Below are 19,263 nucleotides of genomic sequence, written 5' to 3'. Positions count from 1 at the left end.
TTCATTGTGTGCTTTTGTTTGCATAACATTTTATGGAAATGACTGCTTATTAAAATGACACTTCACAGACTTGGAGTAATGTTCAGGAGATCATGGTATCTTTTGGAAGAAGAGTTTTGTGCTACCCACTTTATCGCCATTTCAAGCTGGTGATGAAGGCCTACAAAGACACTATAAAGATACTGCAACTAGGTAAGAAATTATTGTGCTTACAAATTTGGGAATGAAACAGTTGTAAGTTTTTAGACTGTGAAGATATCATGATGTTTGCTTTTTTCTGTGTATAAATTCCACTCTACACCATATTTTTTCTATATACAAATAAATCGTCTAATCCAACCACTTTTAAAGTAATAGGCCCTCTATACAGATATATAATCACACAGAAGCGTGATACTCTTTTCTGAGAGAAGTAGGGAGGGTAAATAGAAAAGGTATACCCAATAATTCAGACCATTTTACATTATAGTAGATTGCATAATTCAGTATTTCTTGGATGCCTATAATTTTGTAGGCTCTATGGTGGGACTGTGGGTATAATAATAAAGAAGGTAGGCAAGTTCCTTTCTCTGATGAAGTTCACAGTTTTATCAGAGAGACAGATGACATATAAGTAAGCAATTCCAAATAGAAAAGTGGACTGCAGGGGGAAGTATTTAGGAGGGGACACATCCAGGGGACAAATCTAGGTAGGATTTGGGATGTTAGGAAGCGTTTTTTTCAGTGAAAAACACAACTACTCTGAGGACTTTTGACTATTGCTAAATTCAGCCTGAAAAGACAAATACTTATTAGCTTTAAGGATGTGGGAAATTCCAGGCTCTGAAACAAATTCCGAAGCACCTGTAATAGCAGCATTAGAACAAGTTTAATTTCCAAGATAATGACTTTGAAGAGGGCAACATCTATTTGTATATATTAGTTCTAGCACATTTATTTAAAAGTCACTCTTAGTACTTTATGTTCGTTTCTTATATTCTCCCCCTGGGGAGTCTCATCATTCCTTTGCCCTTAGTTAGAAGTGTTTCTGGGAGCTTAGTTTTCATACTTCAGAATAAGGAGAAAGAAAGGAAGTTCTTACTTCTATATCCAGGTGACTTCACTAGCTTAAAGGGGAGAATCACTCCGATCTCGAGGTGCACTTTGCCTTCTGTGTAACCTGTAGTCTTCTTGCCCTAGGGGGGAAAAGTCGATTCTTTTAAAGTAGACAATAATTGTAAAAATGAATTATAGTTAAATGAAAGATGGCTTTTTATTCACATAGTGGTTTAGACTAGCTGTATTTGATTTTGAAGGATTGTTGATTATAGAATAAAAGAGCTACTATCATTGGGAAATCCGTGTTCTTTAACTTACAAACTGCTTTGTTTTTTCGCATGTTATTTCTTCTTGCCTTCCATCCAAGATATTTCTTGAATTGCTAAAATTACCTTGAAAAATCAATCTATCAATGAGTGGTTGTTGAGCTTGAGTTATTACGCCACAATTCATTTCTTTTTTTAAGTCATGGTAGGTTATCTGGGCATTATTCGTAGACTTAAAAACTGAGAGTGCAGTTTGTGATTATCCTTTTACATCATGGCTCAGATGGAAAACCGTGGCCAAGCCCCCATGTGCATGTTTACTCACTCACTCTCACTCTCTTTCACTCTCACTTTCTCAGACTCTGTCACACATACAAATTACGACTTGTTACTTTTTATTCTGGGAAGTAGTCTAGTTCTCTGGATTTTTATTTGAAAAGTAATCAGTTCTGTGATTGCATAACCAAAAATAAGTTTGATTGCCTTGGCTTACATTGTAATCAATTACTCAAAAAGTTTTAGTAGGTCAGAATTGAAATTGAGACTTAACTTTTATTCATTATCACTCTGACAAGAATAGTCTTATCAGCTGTGTTATGACAGCAACAGAAAACTTGAAGTAACACACTGGAGGCCTCTCTGCTAAAAGTGAATCTGAACCCTCTATGCACCATATACCATGTGTTCTGTGACTAATTTGGATTGTGGCTAGTTAGTGCTGAAACAGGGGGCTGGATTGTCTAGAATTCATGCCATAAGCTATGGGACTGACAAGCCCTGGTGAGGATTGAAACGTGTATTTGTACAGGTGGATGGCACAGGGATGCCATTATTGCTACTGAAGAGGCTCATTTGTTTGGACACCTCGTAATGTAAGTGGAGGTAGCTCTGGTTTGGCATTTAATGTTTTCCAAGAATGAATTCATGCCTACTTATAATTCAAAATGCAGTCACAGTGTTCACACTGTTTATTATAAAGGTCAGTATCATGCTTCCATAGTTGAAAGTAATAAATGACTGTTTTCCCCCAAAGAAAGATTGCTCTTAAATGGAATGAGCTTCCAAAACCAATGTAGGAATGCTTCAGGAATCTGCAGGATATTTCATTATAACTGATTGACTAAGATCTGAGTTCTCAAAAAGCCATGAATTTGCTTTATCTGACTTCACAGTAGCCTTTACAAGCATTCTTTACTAGGCCTTTGGCCCTTTTCAGTTTTGTATTACATCTCCTGTTCCCTCCCCTCCTCCTGAAGACTGTGTGTGTATCTGTCCGGGTTGCTGTTGTGTTTAAGCCAAACTCCTTAAGGGCAGGAAATCCTGCTTTGCCTGCTTAAGTACTGTTTTCAGTGCTTAACAAAGGCCCTTGCACGAGGAGTTGCTGTCCCTGGAGGGGCACCTTGGGGCGCTTGACTCTCCCATTTTCCCCTCTTTGTCTCTGTCTCTTCAGTAACTTCACTGCCTCCTCCTCGTTTTATTCTTTTGGGAAAAATGAGTAGACTCCTTCGTGGAAGCATCACTTAGCTGCTGTTAGTCAGTTGAAAATAAAAGTAAAAGGGATAAAAAGAGAGCAGCATACAGTTTATGGAGCATTTGTACTAATATCTACATCTTTTTAATCTGTGTAAGGCATTCCTCACTCTGCTTCCATTGGAAGGGCTGAATGTGATGGGGTGGAAGGAAAACAACTTCATTTTCCCCTCCAGTCCCCCTTTGAGCTCATTCCATAGGTTCTTTTTTTTTTTCCCTTCTTGGTTGGAATATGTATCCTGTATGTGTCATATCATATATATGTCTTCTGTAGTATATACTCTGTAACTTTTTCTATCACTTTAGATTACATAAAAATTCTCTGACCACTTCTAGTCACAAGAGGGTTTAATTTCAGTACTTGAAATGTCTACTTTGAACTTCATTAAAAAAGGAAGCCTTCTCTTCCCCAGATCCGGTCTGCCTCAGGGTGGGACGTGGTGCTTGCCTCCACTCAGTCATCACATGCTGATCTTTCCTGCTTCTTGATGAGGGTCAGACACCAGTCTTTGTATTCTACAAATTACCACTTCCAGGGCAAGCAGGTTGTACTCTCTTAGGGCCTCTCTTAAAACCCTCTTCCTCTTGGTTTAAGGTGACAGAAAAGCACCTCCTCCCTGACCCATGGAGGGTGGTAGAAAATTCCACAGCACTCCACCAACTTTATCCAAAGAGATTTTTCTGGACCTCTTTATCCTTAAGCTCTTGGAGGTGAATATTAGGCTAATAAACTACAAATCGTTTTTGGTTCCTTTCTCTACGAGTTCAGCATGGAGGTTAGCATCTCTTTTTAAAATATGGGAATATTTGATACCTGTTTTATTTTATTTTATTTTATTTTTTTGAGCTTCGTTGGAAATGTCAGTTCTGTCTGAATATGCTAGTGCAGTAATAATGACCACAGCTGCGGTATAGTAGCTACTTTGTGTGTGCCAGCACTAGGCTCAGTTCTTCAGATGCCTCATCTTAGTTCACTCACATTACAGGCTTGTGAAGCAGGGACTGCTATCCCTGTTTTGCAGATAGAAGACAGGCTCAAAGAAGTTAAGTCAGTAGCCCAGGGGCACACAGCTAGTGACCTGGATTTGACTCCAGGTCTGTGTAACTGAAAGTCTATGCCGTTATACGTATTGAACTAGTTGTAAATGAAATTATATGAATGAAGCCTGGAATTTGCTTCGCAATAGTCCAGAGTGGGTTGTGGGCAAGTGGGGAGGGCGCAGCAGAAACCAGGTTGGCCACAAGGTGACTGCTGCCTGGGTGACGAGTACGTGGGATTCATGACACTGCCCTCCGTGTTTCTGTACGTGTTGTGATTTTCCTTCATAAAACGGCTGCTTTTTTTTTTTTTTTTTTTTTAAGCCTGAGCTCTTAACCACTGCATTACTGTGTTTCAGATTTAAATTTATCCACCATTTTGTGGAAAACATAATTCCTATTTGGCCAGTTGTCATTTAAAAATTTTTTGGCTAATAAAAACACATAAAATTCATTAGTTTTGTTTTTAAGGCTAGTGGACACCTACTTTTCTGTGACATTTCAAGTCCCATGAATTGTAGCTACTTGACAGGCTTCAGAAGTCTAGCTATTGTCACCAATTGAACGCTGGTTTTACTTCAGATAATTAACAGCCCTTACTTATCAGTCATTAACTAGGCTTGATAATCAATTTTTCAGAAATTACTGTTTTACTAACCTCTTTCATAGGTAAAATAACAGAATCAATGAGAAAGAAAAGAAGAGCTATGGCAGCAAGCGCAGGGCAGGGCTTGGAGCTGATCTTGCTTTAAAGAAAAATGGATGTTTAAGAAACTTGAGGTATGGCAAGTGTATTGTGTGAGCTCTGAGTTCTGAGGAAACCTTAATCTCTTTTTAATGTTTAAATTCCATTTATTCCAGAGTGAGTTCTAGCAAATGCTTTTAAAAAATAGAATTGTAGAGGAGATACCATAAAACTTGAAAACCGAAAGATGAAATCACTACAGTGTTGATATTTATCTATATTTAATTTCTATGACTTCCCAGTTCTGGACATATAAAAAATTTTTACTCTTTAAATACATTATGTGAAACGATTTTGAGATTTATTCAACAAGTATTTATTGAGTGCCTGCGCTATCAAGGTGCTGAGCTAAGTCCTGGAGATAAAGTAGTTCTGAAGGGGTCGGGGCACAGAATTACACAGCCACCAGGGTTTTTAAAAATTACATTTGAAACAAGTAGCTCAAAAGAGAAATTACAGAAAGTGAAAATACAAAGCCAGGGAAACTGACCATGTTTAAGTCATTTAAGACGTGTAACCTTCCACAGAGGGGAGCCTCTACCTTTTGACTTTCAATTCTCTGCTCCTACCATTTTCTTACAGCTTTCAAGTACTTGTTAATTGGTTGATGAGTTCAGCTATTAATTGATTCATTGAATAGATATTTTAAATGAGTACCTACTCAGAAGCTAGTCTGTGCAAAGCACCCTGTAAATATGAAGAGCAGTAGAAAGACAAATTAGATGTGTATGTGGCATTTGGGGAGCCTGTGCACTGGCAGGGGAGCTAAGGTCCATCAGTAACATAAAATAGGCCGTGCACAGTGGTTCAAGCCTGTAAACCTAGCACTTTGGGAGGCCAAGGTGGGAGGATTACTTGAGGTGAAGAGTTCGAGACCAGCGTGGGCAACAGTAAGACCCCATCTCTTAAAAAATAAATAAATAAAATAAAATACATAGCAGACAGTGGTAAGTACCTTAGAAGAAATGTAGATTAAGTAGTTCAAAAAAGAAAGAGATGACAGTTCACTAGGCTTCATGGAAAGCTTCATGGTGGCCATGAGATTTGCTTTAGGACTTGTAGGATGGGTAGTATTTGGACATAGAAGGAGGGAAGGAAATGTTCTAAACATTGGGAGTCGACAGCATGAGGAAGTTCATGGAATAGCATAGTTTCCTCAATGAAAATTTGTGGGGACCAAATGGTGGAAAGTTGGTATGCTATCTGATCGTGAGATTTGCCCCTACACCTCTTAAACTAGTTGATAGTTACTTTCCTATCTGAGTTAATTGATCACTCAAATTTATGTCTCTACTTCTTAAATATTCTCACTAAATTCCCTGCTCCACACCCCGGAGATGGTAATTCTTTCTGTTTTTTCCCCCTCATATTCTAAATTGTTGTTGAACTTTTAATTTCCTACTTAATTCCCCATAGCAATGAATGTTTCTAGGAATGGAACAATCGCAGTGCTCTCAGGAAGTTTAAATAGCATGGAATTAAAGTCAAATATTGAAATAGCGTTTTACCTGTTTTTGCTGACCATTTACATACCAACTAATCCAAGAAAGGAGAGAACTTCAGAGGACAGCAGGAGTTATTCCTGGACATCCTGAACTGCAGCTGAATGTTTGAAAGGGAAAGTAGAACAGTCCTAGGCCTTGTTCCCTCTGGATTCTCATTCTGTAAGGCAAAGAAAATTCCTTTTAGTCTTATCTGTTCTTAAAGTGCAAGTCTGTGTTCCCAATCTCCTAATGGGCGCCTTCGTCCCAGTCATGTATATTATTTATCCTCAGAGCATTTGTGGGTGTGTACACACACATACATACACCCTCCTGGTATAGAAGGATATTGTATATGAGCATAAACATTAAAGGAAAGAAATCAAATTCCAATCATCTCCATAGAACCCCCTTCCCCCTAATGCTTCTGTTAATCACTAAACAATTGTTAACCACTAAAAATGTTTAGATTGATCTCATAATTTCTGGGTTACATTTATGTAAAAAAATTCTTTGTTCTCTTAAAATACACTGTAGGGGGCAGCATTTCCTATATGGTTTACAAATAATTGTCTTAATTGCCACAAATGATTAACAGCTTATGATTATTCTGTTTAAAAAAATCACTTAAAATATTTTAAAATGTATTCTTTAAAAATTGGAGTTATATACAAATGCTTACTGTTGGATGATGGCTCAAAATCTGATGATCTCTTAAATATTATATACAATTTAAATCTACATTGTATTTCTTGTACTATTTATTTAAGATAGATTTTGTTAATTTCTGCATTTTCTGAGCTGAGCAATGTAAAAACCCTGGAGGTTAGTTACATAGTTTGAATGTATGGTTTTAAAAAAGACTTCTATAATTAGTGCCTCTTTAGATAAATTTAAAGTCAGTTTTGAGGTTATTTTTATGGATCTGAATTTTTATGAAAGTAACTTTAAATCTACTTTCTTTAAGTAAGAGTATAAAGGCAGAAAACTGTATATATTTAAGACAAATTTGGCGGAACAAAGAGAAAACATTTTATTTGATCCTAATGAATCATGGTCCTGTTGTATGTTAATATTGAGACCTAGATGAAATAAATTGAGTAATATTTATATGTTATCTGGAAAACATGTAAGAATTATAGTTACAGCATAATGATGTTTTGGTCAATGATGTCATGTGTGATAGTGGTCCCATAAGATTATAATACTGTATTTTTACTAATACTTTTTCTTTTAAAAATATTTTTGTATATTTAAAAAATATATTTTCAAATACAGATAAGGTCCAACTTTCTTGCTCAGACTAGTGTCAAACTCCTGGCCTCAAGCAATCCTCCTGCTTTGGCCTCCCAAAGTGCTGAGATTATAGACATGAAACATTGTGCTGGCCAACCTTTTGTATGTTGAGATATGTTTAAATAACCAAATGCTTACCATTGGGTTACAGTTGCCTACAGGATTCAGTCTAGTCATGCGCTGTACAGGTTTGCAGCCTAGAAGCAATAGGTTATCCCATATAACCTAGGTGTGTAGTAGCCTGTACCATCTAGGTTTGTGTAAGTACACTCTATGATGTTTGCACAATGATAAAATTGCTCAAAGACCCATTTCTGAGAACGTATTCTCATTGTTAAGCAGTGCATGACTGTATATTTATGTAATTTAGAGTTTCTTTAAGAAGGTAATATTGAGGCCGGGCGAGGTGGCTCACGCCTGTAATCCTAGCACTCTGGGAGGCCAAGGCAGGTGGATCATTTGAGCTCAGGAGTTCGAGACCAGCCTGAGCAAGAGCGAGACCCCGTCTCTACTAAAAATAGAAAGAAATTATATGGACAACTAAAAATCTATACAGAAAAAATTAGCCGGGCATGGTGGCGTATGCCTGTAGTCCTAGCTACTCGGGAGGCTGAGGCCGGAGGATTGCTTGAGCCCAGGAGTTTGAGGTTGCTGTGAGCTAGGCTGATGCCACAGTACTCTTGCCTGGGCAACAGAGTGATACTCTGTCTCAAAAAAAAAAAAAAAAAAAAAAAAAAGACCGTGTCTCTAAAAAAAGAAAAAAGAAAATTATATGAAATTCAAATTTTAGTATCCATAAATAAAGTTTTATTGGAACACAGTCATGCTCATTCACTAACATATTGTCTGAGGCAGCTTTTGTGCTATAATGCCAGAGTTGAGTAGTTGCAGCAGAGATCATATGGCCCGCAAAGCCAAAATATTTACTTTCTATCCCTTTACAGAAAAAATTTACCTGCTCTGCCTTAGGTGTGTACATAGAGGTTGGAGGCGAGCCCTTTCGTAGTGAGCCAAGGTCTTTGGCTGCCTTCCATCTCAAATAGTGGCCAGCATTGAAGTGGATCATTTCAGCTGTTTTCTCTCTCCCCACAGGATGAGACATGTCTGATCTAGTTGGTTCACATTAAAGTAGACCCCTCCACTAGGGGAAGCAAACTGAGATGCCTGCTTGGCCAAGTGGGCAGATGAATGAGGGTGGGGATAGTAGGGTTTAAGAAAATAGGGAATAATGAGGCCTGTGTGAACTGGAGAGATAATGGCTCATCTGTAGCCTACTGTTGCTGTGTAACTGTGCCAGTTTGGGGGACTTTTTTAGAGAAGTAGAAAGTAATCTGTAATGTAAAATTTTCAAAACTCTAGATCTGAACAAAAAAGTAAAAGATTTTAAATAACACCGTTAAGAGCCATAGCATTTCTGAGAGTCCAAGTTAATCTGGAAGGGCCCCCAGTGTTCAATCTGTGCTCTAAAGCAAGCTAAGTGCCTACTGTCCATTTCTCATACCCCCTTGGACCTGCCAGTTTCCAGCTGTGGTGAAGGCTTGCACCAGGTCTCTCTGCTCCTTCAATCCCACCTTGAGACCAAATCGCAACCCTGTGCAGGTTCCAAGATTAGGTCAGGGGAGGGAGGTAGAAGATGTCCTTCATTGTCTAATGTAGCTAACTCCAGAAAGCCTTTTTAAGAAAGCAGATCCCTTACCTCTCTTTCAGCTCCTTTGTATTGTTACTGTGGTCAGCCAGAGCCTGGTGAGGGTAGAGGGATGAGTCAGAGGATTTCTGTAACTCCAGTATCACACCTCACTCTGACCCCGATAGGGTGCTTGTTAGTAGGGCAGGGGAAGAGGGGGTTGATAAAGAAGAAGCAAACAGCATATGCCTAATGAGTGAGGTACAGTGGTAGTCATCACTTAAAGAATGTGTAGGATTTAGAAAAGAAAATGTGGAGGGCAGATATTCCCTGAGAAAGTAGAAGGGGGAAAAAAAAAAACAGGGAGAGGAAAATAAATGAGTTCCATATCCAAGAAATGGCAAATCCTCTAGTTTGTCTGGCAGCCTGGGATGTGAAGGGAGATGGTAGGATAAAGGTGGGAATGTTGTGTTGGGACAGGGTCAAAGAGAGTCTACATTGGCTTGCTAAAGAAATTGGGCCTTAAGAACCACTGAAGAGTTTGGTGATGGAGTAATGAAATCAGATTCATTTAGCAGTAACGCTCATCATAGGTCACTGAAGGGAACAAAGCTAGAGCCAAGGAAAAGAGAGGAGACTCTCATTCTTGCCTGCACCCTGTGTGGTTTGGGGACAGGCAATATGGTCTGAACCAGAGCACTCGCAGTGTGTCGAGGAGGAAGGAATAAATACATGGGCAGATGCTTCACACGTAGTAGGGTGGGGGCCAGTAAAGGGGGTTCCAGGACCTTTGATCCCATATGATTTGATGTCTTCCTTCCCTTTATGTATATAAAATACTAACATATCTCATTTAATTCTGGCAGCAGTTCTTAAGAAATCCCTCTCCATTTGTCCGTGTAGAGACGGATTCAGATTAGTGCCAAAATACCAAACAGCTAAGAAGTGATACCAAAAGCAAGCAGACTCTGAGATGTACTATTGGTCTACAGGAGAACAGTTGTAATTGTTGTATTTTTACTTTGTGGAGAAATTAGCTAAGAACTGCATTAAGACTAGTTATGTGTAGCTTTTTAATGAACTTTCCTTGGCCTTTTAGAATTGGGACCAGAATTCTAAGATCTTAATTTCATACTTAAAATTTCCATGTGACTTTTTCATATAAATTAAACTTGCAGGTAGATATAGATATCTAGTCATTTTTACTAAATTATATTTACTATCCATTGATTAAAATGTAAAGAAGCATAACTCAGTTCTGCCAGTATGCAGATTATTTAGCAATAAGCAAACATACTTAACTACAGTGAGGATTTCAAAAGGGTTTGGTTTTATCCTTTTACCTTGACACACTTATCAGTATTTCAGATCACCGAAAGAAACTCATAAGTGGTAGGATTGGGTTTGTTTTTTCCTTTTATGAGCCATTTGAGGTGTCCAGTTATCTTTCCTCCAATATGCTTGTATTTCTTCTTTCTGACTTCATGCAGTTTTAGTTTTTCCACTTTGAAACTAAACTAACTTCAAAGAATTAGAACTCTTAATATCAAATGGTATCTGTTAGAAAAATGAAATATAATAGTCTTAATTAAAATAACAAAAAAATTTTAATTAGGCATTGAATACATACTGTTTTTGTTTGTTTTGTTTTGAGACACTACAGTGGAGTGCAGTGGCATGATCATAGCTCATTGCAGCCTCAAACCCCTGGGCTCAAGCAATCCTGCTGCCTGAGCCTCCTGAGTAGCTGGGACTATAGGTGTGGGCCACCATGACTAGCCTCATGCTGTATTCTTAAGATGGAATAGTAGAATGAAAATTTTACCCACAAAATTGGGAAGTTTTTGATGCTTATGGGTTTTTAGAAAATCCAGGTTTAGATTGCAACTGTTTCAAAGAGCTTTTTTCCATGCGTCTTCAGCTTCTTAACCTCTCTACTTTTTTACTTATTGCATAGATGGGATTTTTTTTTTATTTTTATTTTTTATTTTTTTTGAGACAGAGTTTCACTCTGTTGCCCTCAGTAGAGTGCCGTGGCGTCAGCCTAGCTCACAGCAACCTCAAACTCCTGGGCTTAAGCAATCCTTCTGCCTCAGCCTCCTGAGTAGCTGGGACTACAGGCATACGCCACCATGCCCGGTTAATTTTTTCTATGTATATTTTTAGCTGTCCAGATCATTTCTTTCTATTTTTAGTAGAGATGAGGTCTCGTTCTTGCTCAGGCTGGTCTCGAACTCCTGAGCTCAAACAATCTGCCCGCCTCGGCCTCCCAGAGTGCTAGGAGTATAGGCGTGAGCCACCGAGCCCGGCCGGGAATTTTTTTTTTTTTTAATATTCTCCCTTGAACTTGGATGCCTTACACTTTAATAGATTAAAGAAGTTGAAATTAGTTGTGCTACCATTATATAATTTTGATGACATTTGGCCATGTATTTCTAAACTGAGACAACCACTGCTTTGACAAGTTGACGTAAGGAGGATAGAGTTAATGTCAGGGCTGTCCTTCCAAACCAGCAAATCTTGCAGAGATTGTTAGAGCAGAAAAGCAGCCTTGGGTTAAATTTATTATTTGAACTTTTGATGGTACAGTGATGTAAGAAAGTTGGTACAGTAACATTCTTTTCTTGTCAGGGAATCGGTACAATAAGGGAAGGAGTAACAAACTATTTACGTCACATTTGTCAGGATACAGTAACTTCAAAGTAAATCTACAGATCACAAAGATCACTAGTATATGTTAACTGAGCAATTTGACCAGGTATGTTTAAAGTTAGGTTCTGTGTACTCCAGACTGTAGATTAACAACCAGCCTTTATCAAACAGGAACATATAGTTTGTTGGACATTGTTCTAGAGCAGAGAAGAAAGATGAAAAGTCATGTTCTTTCCCATTAAGGATTTCACCACACAAAGATGGTAGATACTGACATTGTGTTTATTGCGTGGTGGCTGAGAGTCAAACGTTGCTTCCTAGCTGTGATCTTGACCAACTCTTTCATATCCTTGAGTCCCAGTTTCCTCGTTTATGAAACAAGGAAGAAAGTACCTAACTTGTAGGGTTAAATGATGTAATGTATGTAAAGTACCTGGTGCAGAGCAAGTTGGTAGCTACTAACTACTTGTCTTAGTCCATTTTGTGCTGCTATAAAAGAATATCATAGACTGGGTAATGTATAAAGAACAGAAATTTTATTGGCTCACGGTTCTGGAGGCTGGGAAGTCCCAGACTGAGGGGCTGCATCTGGTGAGGGCCTTCTTGCTGTACCATAACATGGCAGAAGGCATCACGTGGTGAGAGAGCAAGAGATTGAACTTACAGCCTCAAGTCCTCTTATAATTGTCATTAATCCATTCACAAGGGGGTGAAGCTCTGCTGACTTAAACACCTCTCATTAGCCCCCACCTCCCAGCACTGTTGTGTTGGGGATTAAGTTTCTAACACATGCTTTTGGGGGACACATTCAAACCACAGCACACTGTAATAGAGGAATATGCCAGGCATCATGAAGGAACCCTAAACCAGCTTGGGGAAGAGTTGAAACCCTGTTCCCAAAAGAAGAAATGCCGGATTTGGGACTTGGATTTTAAGTTAGGTATTGAATTGAGGGTTGCTCATTCCAGGCACAGGAAACATGTACAAAGTATATGTTTGTTTCATGTTAATTTTGTTTATGACTATATGGATAATATATATAAATTTTAATAACAAAGAATCCTTTTTCAGTTGACCTAGGACTGTAAATTGTACTCTAAATAGTAACTCATTGCTTGAAGTATGTATTTCTTATTACAACTCAGAAATGTAAGAGCTTAAATGGCATCTGAGGAATTTGAGGTTAAAAAATTACATAGAACAAGCAGCCTTCTTAATGCTAAATTTAATGTGCATGCGTTCGTGTTCATTGTTAGGGATTTGACTTTATTCTGCTTCCTAACAGGGCCTGGTATTAAAGCAAATTACCCTATTTGATTCTCTTAATTTTGATTAATTTGACATAATTTTTCTCTCTTATCCCTTTTTATGGTCAAATGACCTATGAAAATTAGTGTTAAAATAATTCATAAGATATCATTTTTGATAATATGGTCTCATCAAAATCCCAGAATTTTAGCTAGATATCTACTGAATTACATATTTTAAGATGATAGTAATGTTGGCTTTTATTTTGAGATGATTCTACAAATAAAGACTAACCACCCCTTTTTCCTTTACTTGTTTTGGCTTTTTGTCTTGTGTAACTCAAAACATTAAAAAAAGGGCAGAACTAGATAGCCAGAAAACCACAGCCACAAAGCAGCTGTAATGTACCAGCAGTTGAAAAGAAATTTAGCTCTTACTGTGTAGAGTTAGCAATTTATATTATTTTTTCTATTTTGGCTTATAGCCAGCAAAAGCATCCACTTCCCTGGTCATCTCCTAGAGATGGGAGCCATTTCTTAACTGCCTCCAACCCTGAGCTGGTCTGTCAGTGAGAGATTATTGCCAACCCTGGTCAGCTAATAGGAGGATTTCAGATAGCCAGTGGATTCTAATTTAGAACAGCTCAATCTCGTCTTTGTTGTAAGACGTATTACCCTGAGATGCCACATCTGTCCAGACAGGAAAGCACATTGTTCTTAGTTTACCATCCCTTTGAAGGAAAACTGGAGAAACTTTCCTTTAAAGGAAAGCCAGAGAATATATTAAATCCTGCATACTGCCTACGTACTTGTTACTGTCATCCATATTTTCTTTATGTTGTCACTGTGTTTCCCTGTGTCATCATTAGTCTTTCCCTGAAGTAAAACATTCATGGCCCTTGTCATTTATAATTCCAGGATATAGTGTTAGACTACCTTTGTGAGTGAACACGAGATCTTGGTCTCAGAGCCATTCTTCCGTGGATAAGGTTGGCTTATCCAGTCAAGTCCATCCTAGAGAATCCCTAACTCTCAGGGGATTTGACATCCTGGAGAGAACTGTTAGTGCCTTTCTGCACTGAAAATAGTTACCGTGGTTACTGTGTAAGGTACTGTCTTTTTTTCTGCTTTGAACCAGGCAGTGAACTGCCTAAAAATGGTCACTTTCCTGCAGTGCCTTTGAGCAGAAATAATTCTCTTAGATTTAGGCCTCAGCAATTTTTTATGCCTATATGATATGTGATGAGCCCACGACTGGATAAAGCCACACTGGAGCCATGTACTTTGAGTCCCCATAGACTTCTGGCCACTGGCCATGTGACAGCCTGGAGAAGGGCCAGTTTTTTCCTTTGCTGATAGCTACTAGGTAAGTGGTGGAGGGTCTGATAGAGCAGTCACTACAAAAGAGACTTAAAAAAAACCCTGCCACATGCTTGTGGATCTCCTGGCTGTGATGCTGTAACCATCCGTGGTGATGTAATCAGAACAAAAGAGATCAAGTATGACCTTGGGGTAAAAATACATATCGTTGGGGGCAAGATGGTTTTAATGTACTTTTTGCTCCAGACTGTCAACTGTAGTAGCCTGGAATTGAATAAGGCTTGCAATTAAAACACAGCTTTTGAAGAGAGCTCTTAAGTTTCCCTTTCAAACTATTTTGAATGTGATTTTTAAAAATTACCTGATGTAGGCCGGTCACGGTGGCTCACGCCTGTAATCCTAGCACTCTGGGAGGCCGAGGCGGGTGGATCGCTCGAGGTCAGGAGTTCGAGACCAGCCTGAGCAAGAGTGAGAACCCGTCTCTACTAAAAATAGAAAGAAATTATCTGGCCAACTAAAATATATATATACAAAAAATTAGCCCATCATGGTGGCACATGCCTGTAGTCCCAGCTACTCGGGAGGCTGAGGCAGTAGGATCGCTTAAGTCCAAGAATTTGAGGTTGCTGTGAGCTAGGCTGACGCCACGGCACTCACTCTAGCCCGGGCAACAAAGCGAGACTCTGTCTCAAAAAAAAAAAAAAAAAAAAAAAATTACCTGATGTAAATATTGCTTCTCAGTTGTTTAAAAATATACTTTTCCATGTGGATTAAAATTTGTAACATTCATTTGTCAGTATTTCAGGGGTTGGTTGTATAGTCAAGTATGTCTTTTTGTTAAATAATAAATATTTCTTGTAGACAATGTTGAAATTAGAGGAAAGTACAAAAAAGAATGAAAAACTACTCCCACATGTAGAATAACACCAGACGCATGACAAACTCTTACTTATTTGCTCAGTGTATATCAAGGCAGATACTATTAATTAATATCATCTTGGTGTATATGTTTAGGACATTTTTATGTGTATTTATCTTTTTTTTAAAAAGACAGAGGTCAGAACATGCAAATACAATATAATTACTTTAAATTTAAAAAATTATTTTGTTCTACATTTCTTTTTGTTATTTGACATTTCTTTTTATTTTGACACTTTTTTCATTACTACTCTTTTATTTTTGTGTGTGTGATAGCTGGAAGATTTGCCTTTAGCAAGAGGGCAACCTACCTCACTTTGGGCATGCCTGCTAAATGAAGCTATTATAATTTTGCTAGGTAATGGATGCTGTGGATCCTTATTAAATATATGACCTTAACTCCATATCCTTCTTTATAATAATCTTTGGAGCAGGGTCTTTTATCCCTACTGCCCGCACTTGAGTTTGGGCCTTCTCACTCAGTCTGGTCTGATTGCATTTGTCTCCCCCTCCTCGTCACCGTCTGACTTGTACCAAACTCACCCTTTTTCCCTGCATGAACCATCTGCTCCAGCTGCGTGGTTTTCTCCAAATCCTGCATTTTGTATTAGCCTGTTTATATTAGTAAGATACCAGGTCTTGGGAGGTAGTATCCTGGGGGTGTCACACTGCAGAGAAGTTTATTCAAGTTACAAGGAAATAGTTTTTTTTTCTGATAAAGACCTACGAGTGACTTTTAAAACTTTAAGTTAGTGGTTTTCACAGAACTAAACTAAATCCTTCCCTCTGCACCCTCCTCCTCCCCCAAAAGAGAGAAAGAAAGCAAAAAAGAAATAAATTGTTATATGCTACTTGTAGTTTTAGGCCTTCCAACTATTATTTATTTCTCTTAACAACCAGTATGGCAACAGAGCTTTCATTGGCATTCTTACCATCTGCATATGAGGAAGCCACATAGTTAATATTTTTTAAAAATGGATGGCCTCTGGTTTCAAGGACTTACTACCTACTTAGCTCTTGAATAATAAAAATGTGATATAGACTGAATGGGCCAAGAACACACAGGTAGCATGGCACAGTGGATAGCCTCTGGAGCCAGTAAGATTGGAATTTACATCTTGGTCCCTCAACTCAGTGATAGTATCTTACCTGTCCTGGAGCCTTGGGTTCTCCTTCTCTTCTGTGAAGTGAGCAGGGGAGGTTACAGGGAGGATTGGCTGAGTTTCCTTCCCACTGCTTTCCTTTGCAGGGTTTAGTAAAGGACCCTGAGGACTAGGGAAGTCAGCCCAGGGCTTCCTGAACTACAGCAGACTAGGTGGCGTGGAAAAGAAAGAGGGACCCTATGGGGAAAGGCATGGAAACAAGACCATAAAAAGCCTTGAAAGCATACGCAGGAAGGCAACTCAATGAAAAGTGATGCATTAAAAAATGTGTGTTAGAAGGGAGAGAGTCTGGAATCTGAAAGATGGGAAAGAAGATTCTTAAAAATCTAGGCATAAGATGAGAGTATGAGTGAGGATATACGTGATCAGTCAGTGGTGGAGAAAGGACAGATACAAGGAGCATTTCTAAGGAAAAACCAGCAGGATTTGGTGTGTAAGACTATAGGATAAAAGACATTGCAAGGGTTTAAGCTGGGTGATTACTCTGTCATTCATTCATTCATTCATTCATTATTAAAATACTTAAATCCAAAACCTGCTGCTACAATGTTCTGTTCTAGGTATTGGGGATTAACCACTAAATAAAACAGAAGTCCCTGCTCTTTTGAAACTTACTAGCGTTAATTATGTTACAAATCTAGTGGCAGCAATTTTGGGATCTTGAGATGTCATCATCTAGCTCATGATCCTTTTATCTCAGGATCTAAAAGTCAAATGGGAAATTTGATGAAAGCACATCCAGTATTTTCATGAACTCAACATACACTATTTCCATGTTTCAGAACTGTAAAGATAAAGATAAAACTGTTAAACTGAAAATGCTGTATTTCATAGATCAAAGGAAGTTGTACTACTCTAGTTTAGTAATTTGCCTCATAGTTAATAAATTTCAATGAACGTCATATAAAGTTTGGAACACTTAGGGAATTGTTGAGTTGTGAAAGATTTCTTTTGTAGACATTGGTTGGATTAAAGTTAGGTTCATTTAACAACTAGGAGGAAGTAATTAGGTTGAAAAAGACTTTAATATTTGATGGCTTTTTTTCGAGTGATTTTTGTCAGCTTATTTCTGAAGTAGTGCTATGATATTTTAGTGTTCAATCTGAGTTTTCTTCAATTTTTTGAAGCAAAAAAATTTGTTAGTATACTAGTTAATTCCTTGATGAAAAATGTTGACATAACAAAGGCGTTTGAAAGCTAAAATGTAATTTTCCACATTATTTTGAAAACTCGAATTAGAAGAACATTATCTAATTAAAATTATGATGCATTTAAGTATTCATTTAGTTTGGAAAACTTTCCTCCCTTTCATTTAATTGACCTTGTTGTGTTTCATAGTGTTTTTATGGTAACCACAATTAATTAGCTATAACAATAGAGTATAAAGATTATTTATAATTCTTAAGGAAAGAAAGGGATTTGGACCTAGTAGGACTGATATGTTTTCATGCACTAGAGGAATGTTAAACTTTCTTAAGAAATCATTAAATCTCTGAGCTGCTTTAAATATATTACCTTTCGGGATCTGAATTTCTCAGTTTAAGAATTAGATTTTTTTCTTAAGGATGATTGGATATTTTTTTCAATTTCCTCCAGGTAAAAGTGCAATTTTAAAGTGTCTCCTGGATATTCACAAAATTTTTCAGGAAAATGACCCAGCATACATTCTAAATGATCTCTACATCTCAGACTACTGTGTGTGGATTCAGAAAACCAAGTAAGTTTTGGGTTACTTATGAATTTTTAGATGCTCACATTTCTGAAATGTCTACTTACCCAGGAGCAAGAAAATGAAATAATTCGGGTAATAAGTTTTAAGGAGAGGAAAATCCATGTAGCTACCAAACACTTAAAAGGTAACTTGATTAACAGGGGGAGCTTGGTGAATTTGCTTAGGGAAGGAGGTACAGATGGTGAAAAGTTAATTTTATTTGAAAAAATGGGTATTGGGACAGCCTGGAAAATAGGTATTAAAACAGATAGTTGTATTTAGTGCCTTACTATTGACTGTCCAATATGAAATCTCAAGACTGAGTATCTGAACTTGTATCTATAGTTTACTTACAGAGCGTTGTGTGTATGTATATATGTGCATTCTTGTTTGCATGCGTAGACATCATAAGATGCAAACCTAATCAAATCTAATCCAAACGAGAGCTGTGCATTCATTGGCTAACCACTGGCTTACAGAGTTCATATGTGAAAAATACAGCCTTCAGAGCCTAATAGCATGATTCTTGATAACACATGTATTGAAGAGTCTGAACATTCACAAATGGGCTCTAGCACCTTGGTATGTAAAATTTTTAAAAAGCGTTTACCATTGCCCCAATCAAGGAAACATAGTAGATTAACGATTAAATTTAAAAATGCAGTGAATTTGTATTTGATGAAGGAGTTCTTTAGATCTGATTCTTATTAGACATGGCCAAATAACCCATTTCAGTTGTAAGGGGCTATTAATTAAGAACATATGAAGAGAGCTCTTGATTAGAATGATTCCTAGGTGCTGTAGAAAATGATTGCACAATATCAATCATGACTTAGAAGAAAAATAATCATGATATTTTTACTGTTACTGTGATTGGTAAGTAAAGGCTTTAGTATGGATTTTAATGCCTGTTTTGAATGAGCCATATATAGAATTTATTTTTTATTTCTATTCATGGGGAAGCAATTATATTGCAGAATGAAATATGAAAACAACTTGAGCCTGTACCTGTTGTATGGAAAATGCTTAGGGCTTGCTCAAGATAATGCCTAATAACATACAGCAGGTGGTGTCAGCATTTGTGTTGGAAATGTAGATTTCGCCAGATGGAAAATTGAATCTTTAACCCCCGAGGTCATAATGGCATGTCATCACTTCATTTGATCCTCCTGCTAATTGAGCTTATCAAATACCCCACTGCCATTTCCTGTTGTTACTTTCATTTTCATAATAA

General features: G+C 37.7%; 1 protein-coding gene across 1 annotated transcript in view; it reads left to right on the top strand.

Moving 5' to 3' along the window:
* Window positions 1–19,263, top strand: part of SHQ1 (SHQ1, H/ACA ribonucleoprotein assembly factor) — a 94,332-nt gene that overhangs the window by 33,159 nt on the left and 41,910 nt on the right. Inside the window, exons 9-10 of the mRNA XM_069473815.1 lie at window positions 69–192; window positions 17,915–18,035. Coding sequence (XP_069329916.1) covers window positions 69–192; window positions 17,915–18,035 — 245 coding nt within the window. The remainder of the gene's footprint in view (window positions 1–68; window positions 193–17,914; window positions 18,036–19,263) is intronic.

The sequence above is a fragment of the Eulemur rufifrons genome, chromosome 7, assembly GCF_041146395.1.
Source record: "Eulemur rufifrons isolate Redbay chromosome 7, OSU_ERuf_1, whole genome shotgun sequence".
NCBI lineage: Eukaryota > Metazoa > Chordata > Mammalia > Primates > Lemuridae > Eulemur > Eulemur rufifrons.
This window is presented reverse-complemented; position numbering and strand designations above follow the sequence as displayed.